The sequence below is a fragment of the Pseudorca crassidens genome, chromosome 9 (assembly GCF_039906515.1).
Source record: "Pseudorca crassidens isolate mPseCra1 chromosome 9, mPseCra1.hap1, whole genome shotgun sequence".
In the NCBI taxonomy this organism is placed as follows: domain Eukaryota; kingdom Metazoa; phylum Chordata; class Mammalia; order Artiodactyla; family Delphinidae; genus Pseudorca; species Pseudorca crassidens.
In genome coordinates this window covers 12,986,468-13,010,622 of record NC_090304.1, presented here as the reverse complement: position 1 = coordinate 13,010,622, position 24,155 = coordinate 12,986,468, and the positions used below count along the sequence as shown (strand labels likewise).

The 24,155-nt window shown below is 41.9% G+C and overlaps 2 protein-coding genes and 1 long non-coding RNA gene across 4 annotated transcripts in view; 1 reads left to right on the top strand and 2 right to left on the bottom strand.

Moving 5' to 3' along the window:
- Positions 1 to 812, bottom strand: part of FNBP4 (formin binding protein 4) — a 38,272-nt gene extending 37,460 nt beyond the window's left edge. Inside the window, exon 1 of the mRNA XM_067749002.1 lies at positions 494 to 812. Within this exon, the coding sequence (XP_067605103.1) occupies positions 494 to 722 (229 nt within the window). The 5' untranslated portion in view covers positions 723 to 812. The remainder of the gene's footprint in view (positions 1 to 493) is intronic.
- LOC137230198 (uncharacterized) lies at positions 58 to 6,508 on the top strand. Its single transcript, XR_010946039.1, has 2 exons — positions 58 to 502; positions 6,186 to 6,508. It is a non-coding gene; the product is annotated as an uncharacterized lncRNA (long non-coding RNA).
- Positions 6,509 to 7,480: 972 nt separating this feature from the next.
- NUP160 (nucleoporin 160) overlaps positions 7,481 to 24,155 on the bottom strand; it is a 58,144-nt gene continuing 41,469 nt past the window's right edge. The window contains exons 24-36 of one of the 2 annotated variants that reach the window (XM_067749001.1): positions 20,454 to 20,549; positions 20,260 to 20,354; positions 20,069 to 20,165; positions 19,875 to 19,980; positions 15,839 to 15,999; positions 14,417 to 14,477; positions 13,519 to 13,629; positions 13,219 to 13,342; positions 12,143 to 12,244; positions 11,377 to 11,518; positions 9,587 to 9,712; positions 9,047 to 9,151; positions 7,481 to 8,583 (exon numbers count right to left, since the gene is read on the bottom strand). In XM_067749001.1, the coding sequence (XP_067605102.1) occupies positions 8,494 to 8,583; positions 9,047 to 9,151; positions 9,587 to 9,712; positions 11,377 to 11,518; positions 12,143 to 12,244; positions 13,219 to 13,342; positions 13,519 to 13,629; positions 14,417 to 14,477; positions 15,839 to 15,999; positions 19,875 to 19,980; positions 20,069 to 20,165; positions 20,260 to 20,354; positions 20,454 to 20,549 (1,416 nt within the window). In that variant the 3' untranslated portion in view covers positions 7,481 to 8,493. The remainder of the gene's footprint in view (positions 8,584 to 9,046; positions 9,152 to 9,586; positions 9,713 to 11,376; positions 11,519 to 12,142; positions 12,245 to 13,218; positions 13,343 to 13,518; positions 13,630 to 14,416; positions 14,478 to 15,838; positions 16,000 to 19,874; positions 19,981 to 20,068; positions 20,166 to 20,259; positions 20,355 to 20,453; positions 20,550 to 24,155) is intronic. The other variant, XM_067749000.1, reaches the window with a different exon arrangement.

The window sequence follows — 24,155 nt, the reverse complement described above, 5'->3', positions numbered from 1 at the left end:
ATTTTTGGGAAACCTGCCAACTAGGGGTTACTTACATTTTAGCTGGCATAATAAAAATGGTATGCTCACTTCTAAAGGGTCTCTCTCAATTTCAACAAAAACGAAAAGGAAAAGCCGATGCCGTGTAGGAAACGGCAGGTTCCACGGTCACCAAACCTAGGACGCGGAAACGCATACTCTCACATTTACCCCGTAAGTTATTCAAAGCCAAGAACAGACGTTGAGCAGACTGGGCGCCTGGGCCAATCCCTGCACCAGAGATGGCGCCTCTGGGTCGGCTCCGGCCGGGCGCACACGGCTCCGCCGCCCCTTCCGCAGCTTTGGGCTCACAGCCGTCCTCACCGCAGGCCGCACGCAACAGGCCTCGGATGCGGACGCCGCCCGCCCGGGTTTCTCTTCCTCCTAGGACTCGCCCGAGAGGCCTAGGCCGCGAGCCCCGAGCTCGAGTTTCGGACGCCCCACCTAGGCGCCGCGGCCCCTCGCGCACGCTTACCTTCTGAAGGTGAGTCGTCCGGAGCCGCGGCGGCAGTGACCGCGGTCGTTGTCGTCGGCGTCGCCGGGGCTGGCTGGCTGGGCGCCGCCGCCGCCGCCGCCGCCGCCGAGTCCGGCTCGGTGTCGGGTTCCGGATCTGGGTCCCGTCCCGGCGTGCTGCTCCGCGGACCTGGCGGAGAGAGCTGCAGGATAGGCCTACGGCCGGGTACCGCCCGGGACTTCTTCCCCATCGCGAGCCCGAACGCGAGCTGCGAGCGTCGGGCAACCTAGAGGGGCGGGCGTTCGGCGCGACGCTACGTAATCAATATTCATACACTGCGACACCGCCTCCTAGAAGGATCCGCTTTTAACCGGCGGAGCGTGCGCCCGCGCAAGCGCCTTGGGCCCCGTACACTCTTCTGGCTCCTCCCCCGGGGGGGAAGGAGGACTTTACCCACGGGGCTAGACGATTGGCTGTTTTGACACATTGAAGAACCCGGTAGCCAATGGACAAGGAAAAAGGGTCAGAGTCAAGCGAATAGTACGGAAGGATGTGAGTTTAGACTTGCTTCCAATTACGTCAGGCTCCACCCATGCGGTTTTTGCGGAGTCTTTTCTCTACGGTCTTGTCCTCCATTTTGTACCCGTTCTTGCCTATGTGTTTCTTGTCGTTTGTCGTCCAGGAAGCTGTGCTGCTTTCCAGGCCCTTTCCCAAGTTTCGCCCTGATTATTGTGGCTTACTTTGGATATAACATTGAACATTAGGTAAAATAGTAGGTCTTTTATGGTTTTGTGAAGTTTTTCTTGGGGCACAAAGATGACGTCTCATCGTGTGGCTTATCAAGTGGAAAAATATCACGACATAGTGCATACGAGGGTAGAGCCTAAATTGTGATGGGATACAGGAGCCTTCCCAACGTGGCCGCTTTCATAGATTTATCTTCCTTTAGCACTCTCCTCTCCCCTGTCCCATTCTGGAGCCAGCCACTCGGAGCGGTTCTCTCACCTTTATTCCTTCACGCTAGTTGGAAAAACTACGGCATCGTGTGGCAAAATTATTTTCCTTCCTCAAGACCCGTTGCAGGCATAACATCTCTGAACCTTTTATCTCAATGCCGAGCCCCTCCCTAGCAACTTGACTTACCGTTGATACTCGTCTCCCACTTCTAAATTGAGTTTAAGAAATCCAGTGGTATATTTTTGGCCGCACCTCCCACCAGGGATTGAACCCACGCCCCCTACATTGGAAGCTCAGAGACTTAACCACTGGACAGCCAGGGAGGTCCCCAGTGGTATATATTTTTATATTCCCAGCGCTCACTCAGTTCTTGCTAGAGCATGCTAATAATATGTAACATTTATTGACCACTTACTATGTGTCAGGTACCGTCTAAGGACTTTATATGTAGAATTGCATTTGATTCTCACAACTTTATAGGGTAGATATCATTATTCCTAATTTATAGATCATATTCCTCATTTATAGATGAACCCTTAAATTGGTTGCTGAGTGCAAAAGCCATGAAAGCAGTGACTTGTCTGTTTTGTTCCCAGTATTGAAATGCACTTTCTGGAACACAAGCACTCAGTTTTTGAATGAATATAGTGCTTGAATATATACAAACTAGAAATAAGTAGCAAGAGTTCTTTCCTTTTCTTACCTATGGGAGGAATATCTGGATTAGAGTGGTTTGAGATTAGACTCCCAAGACTTCTGAAAAATTAACAGCTAGAAGCAGGGGAGAATATGCTGTTTTGAAGCTGTCACCAATGATTTCTTTCTCTTCCTTTCTTTTTTTGATTTATTTATTAAAAGAAGTAGTTGATACACAGTAGTTGTACATAGGAGTTTTGAAGCCAAACATCTGGATTCAAAACTCAACCCCAGCACCTTCCAGATGTGATTGCTATGACAAGTTTCTTTTTTTAAAACAAATTTATTTCATTTATTTTTGGCTGTGTTGGGTCTTCGTTGCTGCACACGGGCTTTCTCTAGTTGTGGTGCGCAGGCTTCTCATTGCGGTGGCTTCACTTGTTGCAGAGCATGGGCTCTAGGCGTGCGGGCTCAGTAGTTGTGGCTCTTGGGTTCTAGAGCACAGGCTCAGTAGTTGGGGTGCACGGCTTAGCTGCTCTGCGGCATGTGGGATCTTCCCGGACCAGGGCTCGAACCCATGCTTCCTGCATTGGCAGGCAGATTCTTAACCACTGTGCCACCAGGGAAGCCCTCTCACAAGTTTCTTAACATCCCTAAACTTGTTTCTGCAACTGTAAAATGTTAGTGATAGTATCCATAGAGTTGTTGTGAAGTTTAAATTACATCATAGTTTTAAGCTCTTTGTAATGCAGCCAGGAACAAAATAAGCAATTATTCTATAGTAGCTATTATTACTACTAATGAGCATTTTGTTTACATGAAAGTCCAGATCCTATTATAAAACTGGCTGTAAACAAGTGAGATTATGAGCTAAACCACAATGCATAGAAATGTGAAAGGCTGTTTTCCTTGGGGGAAATTTATATTTTTGGAGGTAGCTCTTAATGTTTGTAGCCAGGGTTCTCGACCCCAGCTGTTTAGAGAACCATCTGGAGGGTATTAAAGCAATATAAGAATCTGAATCAGGGCTGAGAGTGCAGGGCTCATATCAATTTTATTTTAAAAAGCTCTTTATTTTAATGCTTAGCCAGGGTTGAGAACCACTGGCTTTAGAGACATGTTTTACTGTTTTTGGCCTCAGAGAAGGTATTAGGATCTGAACCAAGAATGGACAAATCATGGCTAAATTACGCCTGCTTTTTACTTATTTATTAAAAAATTTTTTTTTGGCTGTGCAGCATGGCATGTGGGATCTTACTTCCCCCAACCAGGGATTGAACACACGCCCCTGTAGTGGAAGCCTGGTGTCTTAACCACTGTACCACTGGGGAAATCCCAGGCCTACCTTTTAAAGGGTTGAACAAACAAAACAAAAGAATGTCTGACAGAGGACTGCCCTGGTGGTGCCGTGGTTAAGAATCCACCTGCCAATGCAGGGGACATGGGTCCAAGCCCTGGTTCGGGAAGATCCCACATGCCGTGGAGCAGCTAAGCCCATGTGCCACGGCTACTGAGCCCACATGCTGCAACTACTGAAGCCCGTGTGCTCTGGGGACAGCGTGCTGCAACAACTGAGCCCGTGTGCTTCAACTACTGAAGCCCTTGCACCTAGAGCCTGTGCTCCATAACAAGAGAAGCCACTGCAATGGGAAGGCTGTGCACTGCAACGAAGATCCAACACAGCCAAAAAAAAAAAAAAAATCCTGTGATAAACCATGATGGTAAAGAGTAAAAAAAAGATTGTGTATATGTATGTTTATATATATGTATGTATGTATAACTGAATCACTTTGCTGTGTAGTGGTAATTAACACAACATTGTAAATCTATTATACTTCAATAAGTAATCAATTAAAAAAAAGAATATGTGACAGAGAACTGTGTAGACTATAAAACCTAAACTACTTATCTGTCTTTTTTTTTTTTTACGTCTCCACACAGGGTGAGTAAACATGGTCAGTCACTCCCTTTAAAGAAAAATTAGGCCTGCTCTTTGATTGCCGGGGACCTAAACAGCTCTGGAATTAGTAAAATCAAATTATCAGAGCTTACATTTGACAAGTGAAACCTGGGAAGAACAATCATTTAAATAAACATGCATTTTCAAATATATTTAGTTATAATCACGACTGGTGGGCGATGTCTTTACTCTGTATTTGATGTTAATTTCAAAAGCCAACCTTCCTAATCCATATTAAAGCTCTGGCTTTTGGAACTTCAACATGAGATATGCTGCAGAGGAAGACTGTCCACAGAAATCCCAGCTTCAGCAGTGTAGAATGAAGTTTTAGGGTTGTGTGTGTTAATTCATCTAAATTTTATCATGTAAGAAATTAATAAACTGAAACCTCAGACTTCCCTGGTGGCGCAGTGGTGAAGAATCCGCCTGCCAATGCAGGGGACACAGGTTCGAGCCCTGGTCCGGGAAGATCCCACATGCCGCGGAGCAACTAAGCCCATGCGCCACAACTACTGAGCCTGCACTCTAGAGCCCGCGAGCCACAACTACTGAGTCTGCATGCCACAACTACTGAAGTCCGTGTGCCTAGAGCCCGTGCTCTGCAACAAGAGAAGCCACCGCAATAAGAATTGGCTCACCGCAATGAAGAGTAGACCCCGCTCGCCACAACTAGAGAAAACCCAACGCAGCCAAAAATAAATAAATGTAAAAAAAAAAAAAAAGGAAAACTCAATTAAATAGTCTTGGGAGACTAGGACTGGGAGCTCTCATGCCCTGGGATGATAGCAGAGCTCAATAGGAAGAAAACTCTTCTTTCCTAGCAAGGACTCAGCCAATGAAAAGCCAAGTGCTTTGTTTACTATAGCTCTCCCAACTCCCCCCCCCCCCTTCCTCGCTCCTTCCCTTGCCCTGGGGGGACTTGCACATGGCATGCCTTGGTTGCAAGACCCTGGATTGCAATTGTCTGATGATTCCGAATAAATCTATCTTTGCTGGAGAAATAACTGGCAGTATATATTTTTTAGGTCAACAGTCATTATTGTCTCACTCCCAACTGGGTGTACTTTGATCAATTCAATTCTGGGGATAAGCCCCAGGAGGTAACAATCAGGTTTAAGGGCTCAGTCCCACACAAGACTGCCCTTACTACAGAAGCCAGCTCCACATGAGGTCCCCATGCCACTCACACTTCTTTCTGGCTATAATATCAGGGGTTCCCACGACCTCCTCACATTTTTGAATTCTCTAGAAGCATTCACAGAACTCAGGAAAGCACTATACTTATGATTCCAGTTTTATTATAAAGGACACAAGGTGAGGGACTTCCCTGGTGGTCCAGTGGTTGGGACTCTGCGTTCCCAATGCAGGGGGCCCAGGTTCAATCCTGATCAGGGAGCTGGATCCCACATGCTGCAACTAAAAGATCCTGAACGCGGCAATGAGGATTCCACATACCACAACTAAGACCCAGCGCAGCCAAATATCTATTTAAAGAAAAAGATACAAGGTGAGGTGTGGGAGGGAGCACAGAGCTCCCATGCTGTCTCTCTGTGGAGTCCTCATGTCACCCTCCCAACACATTAATGTGTTCTCCAACCAGGAAGCTCTATTCAGCCTTGGTGTCCAGTTTTTACTGGGACTTGATTACATAGGCATGGTTGATTGACTCACTGGCCACTGTGACTGTGAGTGAACTCAATCTCAAGCCCCCTGCCCTGTCCTTCTGGCCCAAAGTTCTAACCCTATATTCACCATCACAGGGTGGGTCTTCCTGGGGACTAGCCCTATCCTGAAGCTATCTAAGGGCCCCCCTGCCAAGAGTCACCTTATTAGCATAACAAAGACTTCTTTCACTCAGGAAACTACAAGGGTTCTATAATCTCTATGCCAGGAATAGGGGAAAAAGATCAGATATACTCTTTATTATACCACATTATTTGACCTTGTGTGTTTCATGGAAGTTCATTTAAACCATGAAGCCTCATTTACTGGAAGAAATACCTACTTTTAGTCTCTAGAAACTGGCATAAGTCATTTGAACAATAAATGTCTTTTGATGTTGGAGTTCTGTGCAGACACAGGAAGGTATATTCTTGTGGCTTAGGGTTAATGATGAGCCGATTATATTAAAAAATAATGCAGGACTATCTTTGTTTTTAGGTACAAAATTGGAAAGAGCTGTGAAGATTAAAAGAAATGTAAGTACCGTGGAGCAACTAGGCCCGTGAGCCACAACTACTGAGCCTGCGCGTCTGGAGCCTGTGCTCCGCAACAAGAGAGGCCGCGGCAGTGAGAGGCCTGCGCACCGCGATGAAGAGTGGCCCCTGCTCGCCGCAACTAAAGCCCTTGCACAGAAACGAAAACCCACCACAGCCAAAAATAGATAAATAAATAAATAAAATTAAAAAAAACAAATGTTAGAATTTTCTATAATATATACTGTGTTCTAGTAGAAAATAAAAGTATTATTAGGTTGAGGTAAATTAGGTTAATTCTGTTACCTAGAATGTGTTCACTGATGAGTGGCTCTGTAGAACAAATGAGCTTTCTTAGATCACAAAAATCATAGCAATAAACTTGGTAAGAATGGTCAATATGAAACTCCGTGTGCCATAAACTCTATTATTAACAGAAATGGTACCTACTTTTATTGTCACAGGCTGGAAAGGTGTAACCTTACTAGTTACATTATGCTAAATTATTTAAGAACTATGAAGTTTTCCTCCAAGAGTCACACCTTTATTTAATGGTAGTTAAGCACTAAAAAAGAAGGGACCCCTTTTAATAGCAATTTGTAATCAGGAAATTGCCAGAGTTGGAAAACACAAGGAAAGACGATGCTATTAATACATCACATGGTCCAGAAAACGAAACTGCGGACTCAAAGTGATGAGAAAAGTGAAGTGAAAGAATGTGGACACCTTTTTTCTGTTCTGGTTGGATTTCAAAGTGAGGAAGGTGGAAGAAAATTGACAGAAGAGCTGGGCTGGCTCCAGCATGAGTTCTAGGTCTTGAACTAAAATAGTGAGGACAGGAAAAGCTGGTCAGTGTCTTATGAACTGCCACCATGGAAACCACTGCTTTGCTCAACAATGCAAATGAACAGCTTTCTGCAACAGGGCCAGTCTTGAGCTACTTCTTATCTTTCAGAAATGGCTACAAGAGGGTTTGACATTTTTCAGGCTGTAGGTTATCATCCATTAGTCACTCATGAAAATATATCAAGTGAGGATACATATTTTGTGAAAGCTTTCTCTTGGTTATATATGTATATACAGGTCAAAATATATTTCTTGCTACAGTTGTAAGCCACAAGTTTATGGAGCTGGAAAGGCAAGACATCTTGTGGCCCCTAATTGCATCAAACACTTCGCATTAATCGTGGCAGAGATAATGTGAAGAAAGAGTCACATACCGCAGTATCTACCAATAACAGTACCACAGGGAAACTCACATTGTTATTTAAAATATATAATGTAAATATGGTATTGACATAAAAATTAAATGCTTATGAACAACTCAAGAAAGATCAAAGGGCATATAAGCAAGTACTATACAGATGGTTTCCTTAAAAGATAAATTTTAATATACAGAATAAAATTCAAGAGTTTATTTTTTCACGTCCCCCCGAATTTGTGGCCACGAATGCCTCTGAATCTGAAGAGGAAAGTTTATATTTTGGTCCAATACGTTATTAGACTGCCTGTATGATCAAGTCTGGCTTGATTATCATAAATCATAGAGGTTAATGGAATTTACTTTGAAAATGTATTACTTTTACAGATGATAAATTTTCAATTTTTTCTTAGCTAAGAGTTTATTCCACTTTAGCCTCAGAACCAGATTCAAGATATCTTCCTTAAAAAAAAAAAAAGATATCTTCCTTAACAGCTGGTCATCACGTTAGGCTTAATCTAGGCAAATTACTTAATACCTTATTGGAGATCATAAAAAAACTCCACAATAAATAATGAAAAGGGTATGCAAAATCATTAGCCTCTGTTTGCAATACAGAAAATACATGTCAGTTCTGGACCAAAATAATTCCATTGAAATACAAAAAATGATAGGGAAGAATGAAAGGATTTGCAGTGACTGCTTTTGGTGGTCAGCTACAACGAACCAACAACCATCAGCTGTTTTGGAAAGTGTAGGTGGGTTTTAATTTTCAGATAAAGAATGTCTTCGGTAGTTTAAAAAAATATAAACTCTAAAAAAGCTTGTGAATCATATACAAAAGCAGCTGTCTGAGACCAAGGCTGAAAACCAGAAACTGTGTGTTAGCACCACCAGCAAGCACAGGTCCTGTGACTCATCTGCCCTTCTTTCTTGTGCAGAATGCAGACTTGACTGTTGTACACATCATTTACAGGTATAAAAACCGGCCTGGAGTACAGGTTTCCTGTTGGGTAAAGTCTTAAGCCCTAAGAGGCACCAAGCAGTTCCAAAGGCTGGGCAACCATCCAGATCACAAGTTCCGACGATATAATAAATCCCGTGTTGCCTTATCAACTTTTTGCTGGTAGTCCTCCAATTTGTCAAGGATTTTCTGGGACAGCTGTAGGAGAAAAGAAGGGAATCATTGGAGAATAGGTCAAGGACTGAAAAAGACTAAAGTTATCAATCACTTTGACTTCAGCAACCAGATTTCCCCTAATAAAGTTGTGAGCCATTGTGCTTCATTTAACCACCATTCAGTATAGGAGTCTGCTCTGTGACTCCACTGATATAACTGGACTTTTCTGCTATATACAATACTCCAACCCTGTTTCCCTAACGAATTTCTAAATATGCAAATCATACCAGTATTTTTAATAAAAGCTTTATTAGCTCTCTTCCCAGAACCAGAGAGGTTATATCTGACTTAACTAATCATCTCATAAAGGGATTGGGCAGCATGTGAAGGGCAATAAATGGCTTCTGCCCTCTCCTTAATCCTTGAGAACCAGAAAAGCAAGCTTTAAGGTGTAACTGCTAACGCAAGGGCTTATATAAAATGCCCCAGGAGAGGGTTTACTCACTGCAATGTTGTGACTGTTGGCACTGTTCTCTCCCAGAGCCTGCAGAAGCTGATCAATGGAAGAGTATGGGAGCCACACCATTGGAGCTGTTGCAGACAGTGGAAACTGGAAAGAAAAATACCTATTATTTGAAGAAAATCTGAAAAGTGGACCATTTCTTCTGGGTAGCTACTTCCACAGGATTCGATAACATGAAATGCTTTACTTGTTTTCACAACAAGAAATTGTGTGTGTATGCATGCATGTGCGCACACACACGTGTGCACACGGTACATGACTGGAACCCCGCATCTCTTTTCAACTGGGGAACTGGTCCTTTTCTTAGTTAAATCAAATGTATTTTTAAATTCATATCATCTTTTATCTTAAAGTAGGGCTAAGGCTGATTAGGGATAAACACACTCAACAAAACTCTTCTCTAAATTGTCAATGAATGATACTATTTCCAGTCTGAAATTTAGATGTAAATTATCTGAAAAAACTTTGGAAAAGGAAAGTGTGATAATACAGAATTAAAAGGAAATGTGGATACAAGCCTACCTCAATTCCAAAGTACTGATGTCCTTTTCCCAATACAGCATCCACATATTCTGAAACCAAATCCACAGCTTCTTCTAAAAGGTCATAGTTTAAGTAGAGACGGAGCAACTCAGCAGCATCAACCTTCTGTAAAAAGTTAGTGATTAAGAACACTTACCAATTTCCATCTTACCTGGGCATGGACCAAAGGATGTTGAGTGTCTGATTCCCTGGCATTTATACTTTTCATTATAAATAAACAAACACCTTGGTTTACTTATCTTGGGATGAGGGTCGGATTCCCAAGAGCCCAGTTACCTCTGCGCACCTTGTGAGGCCCTTTCTGTTAAGTGGCCTTCCTCACCTGTTCTGTGATCTAAGACACATTTTAATTCTTTCCTAATTCGTTTCCACAGTAGTAAGTCAACAAACCTTCCCAGAAATGCTGAATACCAGAGATAACATAGTCACATTAATTCTCAGAAACATACGAATGACAAATGAGAAAGAAGTTAAAAGAATCACCAACTTTAAATGCTTGAATTACATTTGTATTTAACTCAGGGTGAGAGAAAAGTGATACAGCCTCAGTTTGGAAGGCCTCTCCTAATTATGTCAATTATGTCAATTATGCTTTCTATATTCTGATTTGATCACAGTCTTAACTTTTACCATCTTAGCTGCTTTCTCTACTTTCTAACTTAAAAAAATAGGTTAACTTTCTTAAGCTTTATATTCTCTTTTCCTATTGTGCCCAATGTATTTCAGGTACAGTAGTTCTCAAACTTAGCATGCATCAAATCAAATCATGACCTTGTTAAAATATAGATCCTGGATCCCAACTCCAAGGTAATTTGATTCTGTAAGTCTGGGATGGAGCTCAGGAATCTATATTTTGAAGAAGCCCACCATCAAAATAATTTAATGCAGGTGGCCCAAGGACCCAATTTTGACAGAAACTGAAAGAAACACTGTTGTAGAATGTAGTGGAATAACTGAGGACATGGAAAGGAGATGTGACCCATAAGCCCCCCGCCCGGCAAACCGGGGGCCTGCGAAGAAGCATTGGGTGCTTTGGGCACTGATCCATGAGATGTCCTCAGTATAATCAGAGTGGTGGGAATGCAAGGAAATGTCCTTGTGCTACTTCAGTATAATCAAAATAATGGTGGGAACCTTGTGCTGCTTTTGCGCTCAAGGACGAAGCATGGCATGTTTTCAAGAAAGCCCATTATTGCTTGTATAATCAATAGAAACATATGTTGCTGCTTTGGCATTTCTGGAATGTTAAGAAAATAAGTCTTAAAATGTAAACCTAGATAATGCTTTAATAAAAGCTACCACAGCAGGACAGACGGCGCTGTTTTGCCTGAGCGAGCGGCAGCCCTCTACTGCTGTGCTTCGGCACAATTCATCTCGTGTGACGAGCTTGCTTTCGGCCCTGTCATAAGATAAACTACAACAGTAGACTTTGAAAAGAATTCCACTCACTCCTGTGAATTTTTTGAGTAATGAACAGTGAATGCTGTGTTCCATATATACTCATTGTTCTAAATACACACTCATTGTTCAGTGAGCACACAAGCATGCATTAACTTAATCACCAACACGGAGAACTTTAAATCTAAACACCCAGTACTTCACAGGACTGAAGTAAACTGTTTTTAGCTAAGACTGAGAAGCTGTAAGTATATAAGTCGGTATATTTCCATAAATTGTCACTCTATCTTTTCCTTTTTAATCATCTCATGAAGTTATTCAGGACGATAAAGACCAGGTTCTTACTCTCTATAAGTTAAGATACCACTTACCTTATAACTGTTTATAAGCCAGTTAGGCAGAGGCACTCCATGAGACAAGAGCTTGTTGATTACACAGTGGTGATATAAGTTATTCTGGACTTTGTACTTTTCCAGGTAAGTTGATAATAGCCTCCATGCTTCATCTGTAGCACTTGATAAAAGGAGAAAGGACTTTGAGTTCCAGATTCTTAATAGATAATTATAGTACCATTCAAAACATGTATTTACATGGAAAAAATCTTTATAGACACTCACAACAGAATTGATAATACAGCTAAATGACAACTAACATTATTAGGGCCAATGTGACTTAGGGGTGGTACTAGAAACTAGATGACTTGGATTCTTGTATTTCCCAATAACCACATATTAACTCAACTAAACAATTCACTTCACTTGTTTGTTCCAGATTTCTAAAACAAGGAAATTGGCTCAGACCACTATTTCCAAACCTGATCAAGCATTAGAATCATGCAGTAGTTCTGATTTAGAAGATTAGGGTGATATCTTGTAATCTGTACTTTGATAGTAATTCTGGTGTTAATTTAGGGTTTGAAAAATAATGTCAGAAGACTTCAAGACTGTAAAATGCTATAATTCTAAAGTGCTAAGCTGCATAATACAAATTATAAATGCAATTCAGGAAAGGGAAGTTTACTGAGGGTTAGGGTTGTTAGAGAAGGATTCTGAAGACACTAAAGTACATTCAGGTAGACACTGGGGAAGGATATGGAGGGTAAGCCCTTGCAGGGTTGGATGAAGACTAGGGCTATACCTAGACTCCTTAGTGGTGATGACTGATGAGAGCTGATTGGCTGCTAGCCAGGCCCAGGCTTCTGCTTGGGCTGCCTCTCCTCCAAACTGCAATTTGATGCATCTGCAATGAAAATGGTTCCACACAGAGTAAACTAATTTGCTGAAAAGCACCACATTATTTTGCTACTGAAACTGGAGACGAGATGACAACTTTAGCTCTAGCCTATTACTAAATTCACCCTGGGTACTGGCTCTTCCCTATCCTCACAACCACACAACTGGATGACGCACAAGGCCATTAATAAGTGTTGAGATTATTTACTTACAAGAGAAAATGGATGATGAAAAATTCTGATGGTGGGCTTCCCTGGTGGCGCAGTGGTTAAGAATCTGCCTGCCAATGCAGGGGACATGGGTTCGAGCCCTGGTCCGGGAAGATCCCACATGCCGCGGAGCAACTAAGCCCGTGCGCCACAACTACTGAGCCTGCGCTCTAGAGCCTGGAAGCCACAACTACTGAGCCCACGTGCCACAACTACTGAAGCCCGTGCGGCTAGAGCCCATGCTCTGCAACAAGAGAAGCTACCACAATGAGAAGCCTGCTCACCGCAACGAAGAGTAGCCCCTGCTCGCTGCAACTAGAGAGAGAAAGCCCGCATGCAGGAAGGAAAATCCAACGCAGCCAAAAAAAAAAAAATCTGATGGTTTATTTCTAACTCACAAACAACTTGACTAATATTTAGGTATAATGTAACTTTAATAAGAAGTACTTTTTAACAATGTTTGCAGGGGCCACTAGATGTCCTAAAGGATTGAAGAGAACATATGCCTTATCTAAATGGACACCACTATTTAACCCAGGTTATCTACTGTCATGTGGCCATGTGGGCTCAGGAATGCCAGATCTGATTTCTCAAAAGAAGCTATAAATCAAGATTAAAAAAAAAAAAAATCATTGTGTGTATTACACAAAAACTGTTCTTTAAAGCAGCCTTGTAGGATACCGGCTCGTGTGACTACTGCTTCACACTAAGCAACAGCAGAGTATTTTTGCATTAGAAAATTAAGATTACTGAAAGACAATTGCATACATACTTGAAAGCAAGTCCCTCAAAGACTGGCATTAAGGGAAGCTTAAAAGTCTGGCAGAGTGCTATGGCAGTGTCAAAGAGGCCAGCCTGAACCAAGAGAGTGACCATCTCCTCTGCTGACGAACTTCCTGCGGAGATGGAAAAGAGCTATTTAGTGCACCCAACGGCATATGGAAATGAACTGAACCCAAAGACTGCTTCCTTGATGAACACCTCATAATAACAATGACATGCTTTAATACCCATCTAGTATACTATGTCCACTGCCCGGCCCTAAAATGTGCTGTTGGTGCTGAATGCCTACCTGCAACCGCGACTGCTGAGGGATCGTGCTGAGCTAGAGTGAGGCGAATGCGAGCCAAGGAACACTCTTTCTCCAGATCTTCTAGTTCCAGGATTTCAATTTGTCTATTTGCTATAAGCCAAAGAAAAACATTTTCAATTCCCAAAGTACAAAGGAAGTGCCTATTAGACTAACTCAACCTGTCAATTCCCACTAAAAATTAAGTAACATTCAGTTTTAATTTCATGAAGGTGGGGAGAAAACAAGGGGTTCAATAAAAGCTAACTTGAAAAATAAAGTAACATCCCGGTCTCACACTACAGCTGAGTCAAATCAAAGGACTCTAATGACAACAGCTGCAAATGAGGAGGCACTTGCAAGGCCTTTCACAAATAATTTCAATTAACTCTTACAACTGTGAAACACTGCTATCTCTATCAGTAAGAAAGGAGCATGCTCAAAGTGAGAGGCAGAATTAAAACCAACTGTGCCTGACTCTAGAACCCAGGCTCTTTAAGGAAGGAAATCATGCCTCCATGGTGATACCAAAGGAGCCTGATAAAAAAACGTTTGGTACTAAGCTGATTTAAAAACAACAAACAACAAATGCACACGCGCGCGCGCGCACACGCACACACACACACACACACACACACACATTTTTAAGCATTTTCATTTCCCATACAGGCATACAAAGTTTCAAAGAGCTACCAGACAACCTTTAACAGAATATTGAAAACAAACTACCAAGAAGGAACTTTACAATATTTTAATAATGTAACTACCATACATATACAATATACTACAATATAATTATACACAGTATTACAACTACTATCCAAAAAATAAATATAAATACTACTACTATAACAATATAATTGCTCTTCAGCAAAGAATCAGCATGAGATCCCTGACTCACTTGGGGCAGCTGTGCATTCTCCATCATGATTCCTCTTAGGGGATGCTCCAGGGCGATCATACTGAAAAGACAAAACAATAGATATAACTGTGAGAAACTAGGGTTTTTTTTAAAAATTAATTTTATTTTTTGGCTGCATCGTGTGGCATGTGGGATCTTAGTTCCCTGACCAGGGATTGAACTCATGCCCCTGTGGTGGAAGCGTGGAGTCTTAACCACTGGACCGCTGGGGAAGTCCCTGAAAAATGAGCATTTTATTTTCATATCATTTTTTTTGTGTGTGGGAACTTTTATTCTTTTTTCTATTTTATTCATTAAAAAAAATTTATTTATTTATTTTTGGCTGTGTTGGGTTTTTGTTTCTGTGCGAGGGCTTTTTCCAGTTGCGGTAAGCGGGGGCCACTCTTCATCGCAGTGCGCGGCCTCTCTTGTTGTGGAGCACAGGCTCCAGATGCGCAGGCTCAGTAGTTGTGGCTCATGGGCCCAGTTGCTCCACGGTATGTGGGATCTTTCCAGACCAGGGCTCGAACCCGTGTCCCCTGCATTGGCAGGCAGATTCTTAACCACTGTGCCACCAGGGAAGCCCCTCATTTTTAATATATACCCTTTTTTTTTTCATTAACTATGATCCAGAGCTTTCAGGCTTAAATTCTCTCAACGTAAATTATGTTTATTTCAACTAGCACAGCTCTTCTCACAAAAGTACTGTAACTACTAGACAAAGAAATGGAGTTGTTTGCCAACTTGGCTCACTTAGCTAAAATATGTTACTGAGTCCAAGGACACAGATTTGATCTCCATATAAACCACTTGACTTTCCTTGGTTTCAGAGTTACATTCTCTACCCATAACCCTGGGAAGAAGCATAGTACATTCAGGAACTATACAATACAAGTAGCTGGGAGTATATGACCCCATCAGCATGACAAAAAAAAAACACCTCACAGTTCGCCTCCCCTAAAATAGTAGCAATAGATTAAATTAACAAAAATGAATGAAATAAAAGCAGCTACCACTTACTGAGCACTTTCTGCAGGCCAGGCACTGTCACTGCTCTAAGCACTCTACATGAATTATCTCATTTAATACCCAAACAATCCTATAAGGTAGACATTATTATTGTCATCATCGCTATTTTATCCAAGAGGCTAACTGGACAGTAAAAGATTAAGTAATTTGCCTGAAGTTAGGTTGTCTAACTCCAAAACCACTCTGTAATACTTATTCCTACAATAATTCTGAACTTGGAAACTAAAGGGGTAGTAACATGTAACAAATGAATTGCTACAAAAATATATTAAGTCCACAAATATCCCAGTGGAAATTTTAAATGAAATGAAGCAAAATGAGGTAATAGTTTTCAAAGGACCAAACCAAATAAATTAAATGATCCCCCAATTCCAGGATGGAAAGTTTTCATACCACTGCACCAGATGCTGGCTGAACAATCCATGCGTATTCTGGGCGAATAAGGCGTAAACAATTAATAGCAGCCAGATAACAGTTGCCTTGCTTCTCAAGTCCCCGGAGAGTTCGAACCTCTCTGCCAAGACGCATTCCGTACTCAAACATCACTGTGCCAGCTATAAGGCAATAATAGACATTACAATTTCAAAAATGTATCTCTTTAGAGATACACAGAGAGTTTGTCACACTTATCAAACATTAAAATTTAAAACAAAAATTGAGTTTAACTTAAAACCACAAAAAATCATGTGCTGGTGAGAATGTGGAAAAATTGGAACCCTTGTGTACTGCTGTAGGGAATGTAAACTGGTATAGCCACTACGGAAAACAGTACGGCAGTTCTTCAAAAAATTAAAAATAGAATTACCTTATAATTCATCAATTCCACTTTTGGGTATATACCACCCCCCCAAAAACAAACAAACGAACTGAAAGCAGAGTCTTGCAGAATTATTTGTACATCCTTGTTGCTAGCAGTATTATTCACAACAGGCAAAAGATGGAAACATCCAAGTTTCCAGAAAAATGTGATATATCCATACAATGGAATATTATAAATTCTGACACTTGCTACAACATGGATGAACCTTAAAGAGTTTATGCCAAGTGAAATAAGTCTGTCACAAAAGTCAAATACTATATGATTCTGGTAGCCAAATTTATAGACACAGAATAGAATGGTGGTTGCCAGGGGATGGGGGAGGAGGGAATGGGAAGTTGTTGTTTAAGGAGTATAGTTTCCATTTTGCAAGATGAAAATAATTCTGGAGACTGGTTACGCAGTAATGTGAAGGTACTTAGCACTACTAAATACTTAAGAATGGTTAAGATAGTAAAGTTTATGTATATGTACTTCACCACCACCACCACCAAAAAAAAAAAAAATCCCCCAAACATCTAAAATGTTACTTTTGATGTTTAGATACTACGTTCCCAGAGAGTACAGAGAGCTAGTCTCAGCCATATTGTCACCTATTCCCCACCCAGGATTTGGGTGCTCTGTCCAAATCATACTCATTTTTTTTTTTTTTGGCTATGCCATGTGGCATGTGGAATCTTAGTTCTCCGACCGAGGACTGAACCTGCACCCACTGTATTGGAAGTGTGGAGTCTTAACCACTGACCACCAGGGAAGTCCCCCAAGGTCACAGACTCTTATTTTATTTTATTTTTTTAATAAATTTATTTATTTTTATTTTTGTCTGCGTTTGGTCTTTGTTGCCGCGCGCAGGCTTTCTCTGGTTGCGGCAAGCGGAGGCTACTCTTTGTTGCAGTACGTGGGCTTCTCATTGCAGTGGTTTCTCTTGTTGCGGAGCACAGGCTCTAGGCGTGCCGGCTTCAGTAGTTGTGGCACGTGGGCTCTAGAGCGCAGGCTCAGTAGTTGTGGTGCACGGGCTTAGCCACTCCGTGGCATGCGGGATCTTCCCAGACCAGGGCTCGAACCTGTGCCCCCTGCATTGGTGGGTGGATTCTTAACCACTGCTCCACCAGGGAAGTCCCAGACTCTTATTTTTATAATGCTTTAGTTACATAGGTTGAATGAAATATTGAAAAAACATTGTTCTGAGACAGCACGGGACTCCAGAAACTAAACAGATTTTAAAATTCCCTTTCAGTTTCCAAATCAAATCAAACTATTTTTCATCCCAACAAATATTTTGAGTGCCTGCAATATGTAAGACATTTTGTCAGAAAAACAGCCTTGCTCCAGAAAGACCTGAACGTTAATCTAGCTAAGCTGGTCTTAATCAGGTTGATGTAATGGATGTTGTCATTGTGAAAGTAGTAATATATCTTGAATCATCTATTTTTCCTTTCTTGCATTACTCAAAGAATATGCAGGACTTCCCTGGTGGCGCAGTGGTTAAGAATCTGCCTGCCAATGCAGGGGACACGTGTTTGAGCCCTGGTCTGGGAAGATCCACATGCCACAGAGCAACTTATTCCATGAGCCACAACTACTGAGCCTGCGTGACACAACTACTGAAGCCCATGCGCCTAGAGCCCGTGCTCCGCAATAAGAGAAGCCACTGCAATGAGAAGCCCATGCACTGCAATGAAGAGTAGCCCCTGCTCGCCGCAACTAGAGAAAGCCTGCGCAGCAATGAAGACCCAACGCAGCCAAAAATAAATAAATAAATTTATTAAAAAAAAAAAGAAAAAGAATATGTAAACATATTTTACCATTAGGAATATTAAGAACATGCCTATGAATTACTTCCATCCATTCTTCCCAATGAAAATGAGTAAGAAACCTAATAAAAGACTCTGAGTGAAAATGGTATAAAAATGTTAGAGGTTCCAAAGGGTAACTACAATGGTCATCTTGTAAAATATGATCTTAAAACAGATATGTAATCCCTTTATTTTAGCTGACCTGATAATGACTTCATTGTCATCATACAAATCCAAATTTAGAAACGTTCTACAAAAATGACTGGCCTTTCTTCTTCAAATATATCAACGTCATCAAAGGCAAAGTAAGGCTAAAAGAATGCTCCAGATTAAAGGAGACTAAAGAGGACAATTAAATGCAAGATGTGATCCTAGATCAGGGGGTGAGGACAGTATGGGAGAAATGTACTATTAAAAAAAATCATTGGTCTTCCCTGGTGGTGCAGTGGTTAAGAATCTGCTGCCAATGCAGGGGATACGGGGTTGGGCCCTGCCCCAGGAAGGTCCCATATGCCGTGGAGCAAGTAACCCCATGCACCACAACTACTGAGCCTGCACTCTGAAGCCTGCAAGCCACAACAACTGAGCCCCGCACACCTAGAGTCCGTGCTCTGCAGCAAGAGAAGCCACGACAACAAGAGGCCCGCACTCGGCAACAAAGAGTAGCCCCTGCTCGTCACAACTAAAGAAAGTCCGTGCACAGCAATGAGGACCCAACACAGCCAAAAATAAATAAATTAAAAAAAAAAAACCCATTATGTTTGGCCATATTTAAATGTGAATAGCACATAAGATAAGAGCACCACATTTACATTTAATTCACAAAATTAGTTACATGTTCTCAGTTTGATAATTGTATTGAGGTTATATAAGGAAATGTCCTTGAGATGCAAGTATTTATGTACTGAGACATGATGTCCACAACTTACTCTCAAAAGGATCAGCAAAAATAAGAGAAAAGAAAGGCCAAAAGCAAAATGGTACAGGAACTTAAAACCAGCCACAAGAATTCAAGGTGCCTTTAGTGAAATAACATTTCTTTTAAAATTAGATGGAATGGACTTCCCTGGTGGCCCAGTGGTTAAGAATCCGCCTGCCAATGCAGGGGACACGGGTTCAAGCCCTGGTCCGGGAAGATCCCACGTGCCGCGGAGCAACTAAGCCAGTGCACCACAACTACTGAGCCTGTACTCTAGAGCCTTCAAGCCACAACTACTGAGCCAGTGCGCCACAACTAATGAAGCCTACACACCTAGAGCCCATGCTCTGCAACGAGAAGCCACCGCAGTGAGAAGCCTGAACACCACAATGAAGAGTAGCCCCTGCTCACCGCAACTAGAGAAAGCCCGTGGGCAGCAATGAAGACCCAATGCAGCCAAAAAAATAAAAAATAATAGTAAAAAATAAAATTAGATGGAAGATACACACAGAATGCCATCTAACTAGAAATGCCTCAAGAATGTTCTAGAATGGGAGAAGTGCCTTTTTTTTTGGCCGCGCTGAGTGGCTTGTGGGGATCTTAGTTCCCTGACCAGGGATTGAAACTGTGCCCTCGGCAGTGAAAGCGGGGAGTCCTAACCAGTGGACCACCAGGGAATTCACGAGAAGTGCCTATCTTTAGGGCGTACAGGTAATCCACAAAAAGGTGAAGCTAACCTCGAACTTAAACATAAGTTCCCCAAATGCCTGTAGAGAACACTTGTCCAATGGTAAAAATAAGGTAAAAATTACTAAGTCAAACAGATAATAGTTTTTGTAAGACACAATACAACTGATAAGGTTGCCTCCACAAAGACTGTACGCTTCAACTGCTCACCCTTCCGGTAATTGTGACGATAGATGTGGAAGGCATACAGAAGCTCATAGTAATTGTAAGTCATAAGGTCCACAGCTCTCGCACGTGATTCAATTATTCCCACAACCTAAAGGAGGCAATCAGATATCAAAGTTAGTAGCCAGCATGACAACCACCACAGCTATGTCCAGTCATCAGTGGATAAATAAAATTACCTCATTATGCAGATTCACATAGGGAAACTCTACAAGATCCTGTAGCTGTGAGCGTTCACAAAGAACTACCACCAGCTGCCGTAAACAATCTAACTGTCTAGAAGGAAAAGTGATATGAGGGTAAATTTTCTTAGTGGATTACACAGGGCTGGTAAATTGCCTCCTCTAAATAAGACTGTGAGATTGATTACCTGCTGGAATCAGGAATTTGGGTTAAGGCTTCATATGCGTGGCTATTGTGACCTAAATCCAAATGATGTTTGAAAATGCATGTCCTTAAAGTAGCCTAAGTATCAAACATAGGGAAAAAAAGAACAATAGAAATTAAAACACCACATCCATGATAAACCTCAAGGGCAATAACTAGATTACAGTTAGTCCTTACCTGACTTTTCCAGTCATCACCTGCTTCAGTTATTGCTGATGTAGCCAACTGAATAACCAGTTCAGGCAACCCAACGACATCGAGCAGACGCAAAACCTAAGGGGAAACAGAAGAAGAAATTTCCATTAATATTAACATGGTATAGTGCACTTCAAATTAGACTACGATTTAAAATCAATTAGAAAGATAAGTAGGTAAGATAAAGATTAAATCAAAGGTGCCGACAACAAGATGGACAAGATTATTTGGTTAACATTTAAGATTTTCCTTTAGATTCTACTGTTAAATAAGACACCTGTTGTAAAACCCTTTATTGGTCTTTTCTGTGCATAGCTCTATCCTCAGTGTTTAGTACATAATAGGTTCTCAGTAAACGTTTGTTGAATGAGCAAATATAATTTCACTACTAACTTTTCCTACTAACTGTTTAGGTCACAGATGAATTTAAAGCCTAGTAAATTAGCATCATAGCCTTACAGAAACACTAAAGAGAATACATTAATGTCTGACATAACCCATTTCTAATACAACATAGGATAGTGCTCTTTAAACTTTTTTGATTGTCCACCCTATTGAGAATGTCTGAGTACACTCCCCAGACATTTACTTATACTATATACACACATTTCTAAAAAATATGTATAATAACACTTTCAAAATAGAAATTTCTTAAAGATGAAGATAAAGGTAGTTTAAAAATTATTATTTGTAGTTATTAGTACTTACTGATTATTTGCTTTTTTCTGCCTTATTAGCAGTATAAAAACATCTTTTTCTTCTGGATGCTTACAGTTTTTTTTTTTTTTTAAGGTTATACTTCTTAATGAAGTATAACATAGTTAGAAACGTACACAAATCCTAAGTACATAGCTGGTTGAACGTTCACAAAGTAAACATACCCATGTTCCCAGCAGCCAAGTTAAGAATTGTAACACACCAATACTCCGAAGCCCCCACATGACTCCTTCCAGCCACTACTGAATTTTATTAGTTTTGTTTTTAATTTCATGGAAACAGGATCTATAGTATTCTTTTGTGTGTGTGTGCCTACTTTTTTTTCTTTTAACAAAAAATAAATTTATTTATTTATTTACTTTTGGCTGCGTTGGGTCTTCGTTGCTGCACGCGGGCTCTATCTAGTTGCTGCGAGTGGGGGCTACTCTTCATTGTGGTGTGCAGGCTTCTCACTGTGGTGGCTTCCCTTGTTGCAGAGCAGGGGCTCTAGGGTGCGCGGGCTTCTGTAGTTGTGGTGCACGGGCTTAGCTGCTCCACGGCATGTGGGATCTTCCCAGACCAGGGCTTGAACCCGTGTCTCCTGCATTGGCAGGTGGATTCTTAACCACTGCGCCACCAGGGAAGCCCTGTCTGCCTGCTTTTGCTTAACATGTTTGTAAGACTGATCTATGTTATTTCATTCAGCAATTCATTTCATTGCTGTGTTGTAGTCCATTGAAAGAATATACCATAATCCATTGATCCATTCTGTTAATGGATAGTTGGATTGTTTCTAGTACATGAATTTTATGACATGCTGCTTGGAACATACATACATATCTCTTTTAGTAAACATGTATATCTTTCCATATATATTTAGAATTGGAATTACTGGGTCAGAAGGCATGTCAAAGATTGGAGCCAGTAGGTAAAAAGTTTTTCAGAGTGGCTGTAACCAATTTATACTCCACCATAGGTGATCAGGATGCCTTGATTATTTGCATGGCTTCCTACTATCTTGAATTGACATTTTAATTCAAGGTACACTTAGTTAGATTTTAAAGTGGCATTCTTGAAAAGTTCAATTGTTTCTGGCTGATTCTCAGACCTGATTACAGACCGTCACTCTTTTTACCTTGCAATGTGGTTGATGAAGAGCCTATATCAAAAGTAGAAGTGCCAGCCCTATCTTATCCTAATTTGTTCGTATGCACTTTGTTAATATATTCAATCTGGCTGCTTCACAGGAATTTTTTTTTTTTTTTGGCCACACAATGCATGGGATGTGGGATCTTAGTTCCCCAACCAGGGATCGAACCCATGCCCCCTGCATCGGCAGCGTGGAGTCTTAACCACTGGACCACCAGGGAAGTCCCTTCACATGAGTTTTTAAAAGCCAAGTCCATACAGTGAAGGTGATTTTCATTATTTTAAAATTTTATTTATTTAATTGAAGTATAGTTGATTTACAATGTGTTAATTACTGCCGTACAGCAAAGTGATTCAGTTATACATATATACACATTCTTTTTTTTTTTTGGTGATTTTCATTAAAATTAAGCAATATAATGTGTAAATCAGCTTAACCAGGCAAACATACTGAAATCAAGTGGATGAGTGAGAGTGCCACTCTGCAACCCTGCCCTTCGCTGTGACTCACTCTTCCCTCAGATGCCTACCTCGAGACTAAGTGACAAATGACCACCTGGTGAAAGGACCAAATAAGGGCACCAGAGTCAATCCTGATATTAAACATTAGCACATCTTAATTTATTTGTTCTGTGAGTGAGTCCACTGGAGCAGTGATTTTTATGTTTTTTTTTTTTCCAGTGATGAAAACTATGGAGTGTCTCCACAGAAAAAAATACAAAATGCTTTGCACGTATTTTCAGGGGATGTACTGATACCTCAAACCTATCTGGCCTCAGATTAAAAATCTTTACTTAAAATTCAAAATAATTTTCTTATTAGTAGAATGGCAGACAGTTATTAAGAGTTACAAATCTACTTCCGTATAAATTTATTTATCTCTTTAACAAGCAATGAACAAACTGTGAAGCCTGCTCCTGTCGCATTTACTTTTTGGTAGGAAATCCAGATAAACAAATAACGTAGAATCTAGGGGTGGAGTCAAGATGGTGGACGAGGAGGACACGGAATTCGTGTCTCCTCACAACTAGGGCACCTACAGGAACCTGTCGGGGGGACCACGGGGATGGCAGGAACCCCCAGCGACCAAGTAGGATGTGTGAAGTGGGGGGGAGTGAGGGGGGAGAAGTGGAGGCGGGACAGGACTGGTGGCCCTGAGGGGCGGCTGGGGGAGGGGGAAGGATCCCACACCCGAAGGGGGAAATTGGGGGACCACTGGGAGGGCAGAGGATCAAAAGGGAGAGTGGCCAGGTTTCCCTGCCCACTTGGGCCCCCGGGAGCCTGCTGAGATCTGGGCCTGATCCTCTGCCCACCGAGGCCCCCTCCAGCCGTGGGGTCCTGACGGAGTGGGAGGGAGGGAAGGGGGAGCAAAAATAAAGGCTGGAACTACGGGACCGCACCCCTGAGGGGCGGCTGGGGGAGGGGAGGAGTTCCTACACCCAGCAGAACCCACCCATGGTTAGGGGTCCAGAAGGGATGGGGGAGACCCTGGGGGAGACTGTGGGGGGAGAGGGGGGCACAGAGGAATGGAAGGGAATGCAGCCAGCACTTTCCCTGTCCACTTAGGCACTGGAGAGCCTGTTGGGTTCTGGGGCCAAATACTCTGCCCAGGGAGCCTCCCTCCTGCAGCGCAGAGCCCAAGCCCCACCCCTACACCCCCATCCAGGGTCACACCTCTACACTTGGAGACCTCCTCTGAGACCCCCTCCAACACGCCAGGCCTAAACGCCACCCACACACCCACACCCAAGGCCTTACTCCAAACTCCTGAACCCCACATTCCAGAGGCCCTCCTTGGGAGGTGCTGCCACTCCCCTTCCACGCAAGTCCTAAGCAGAG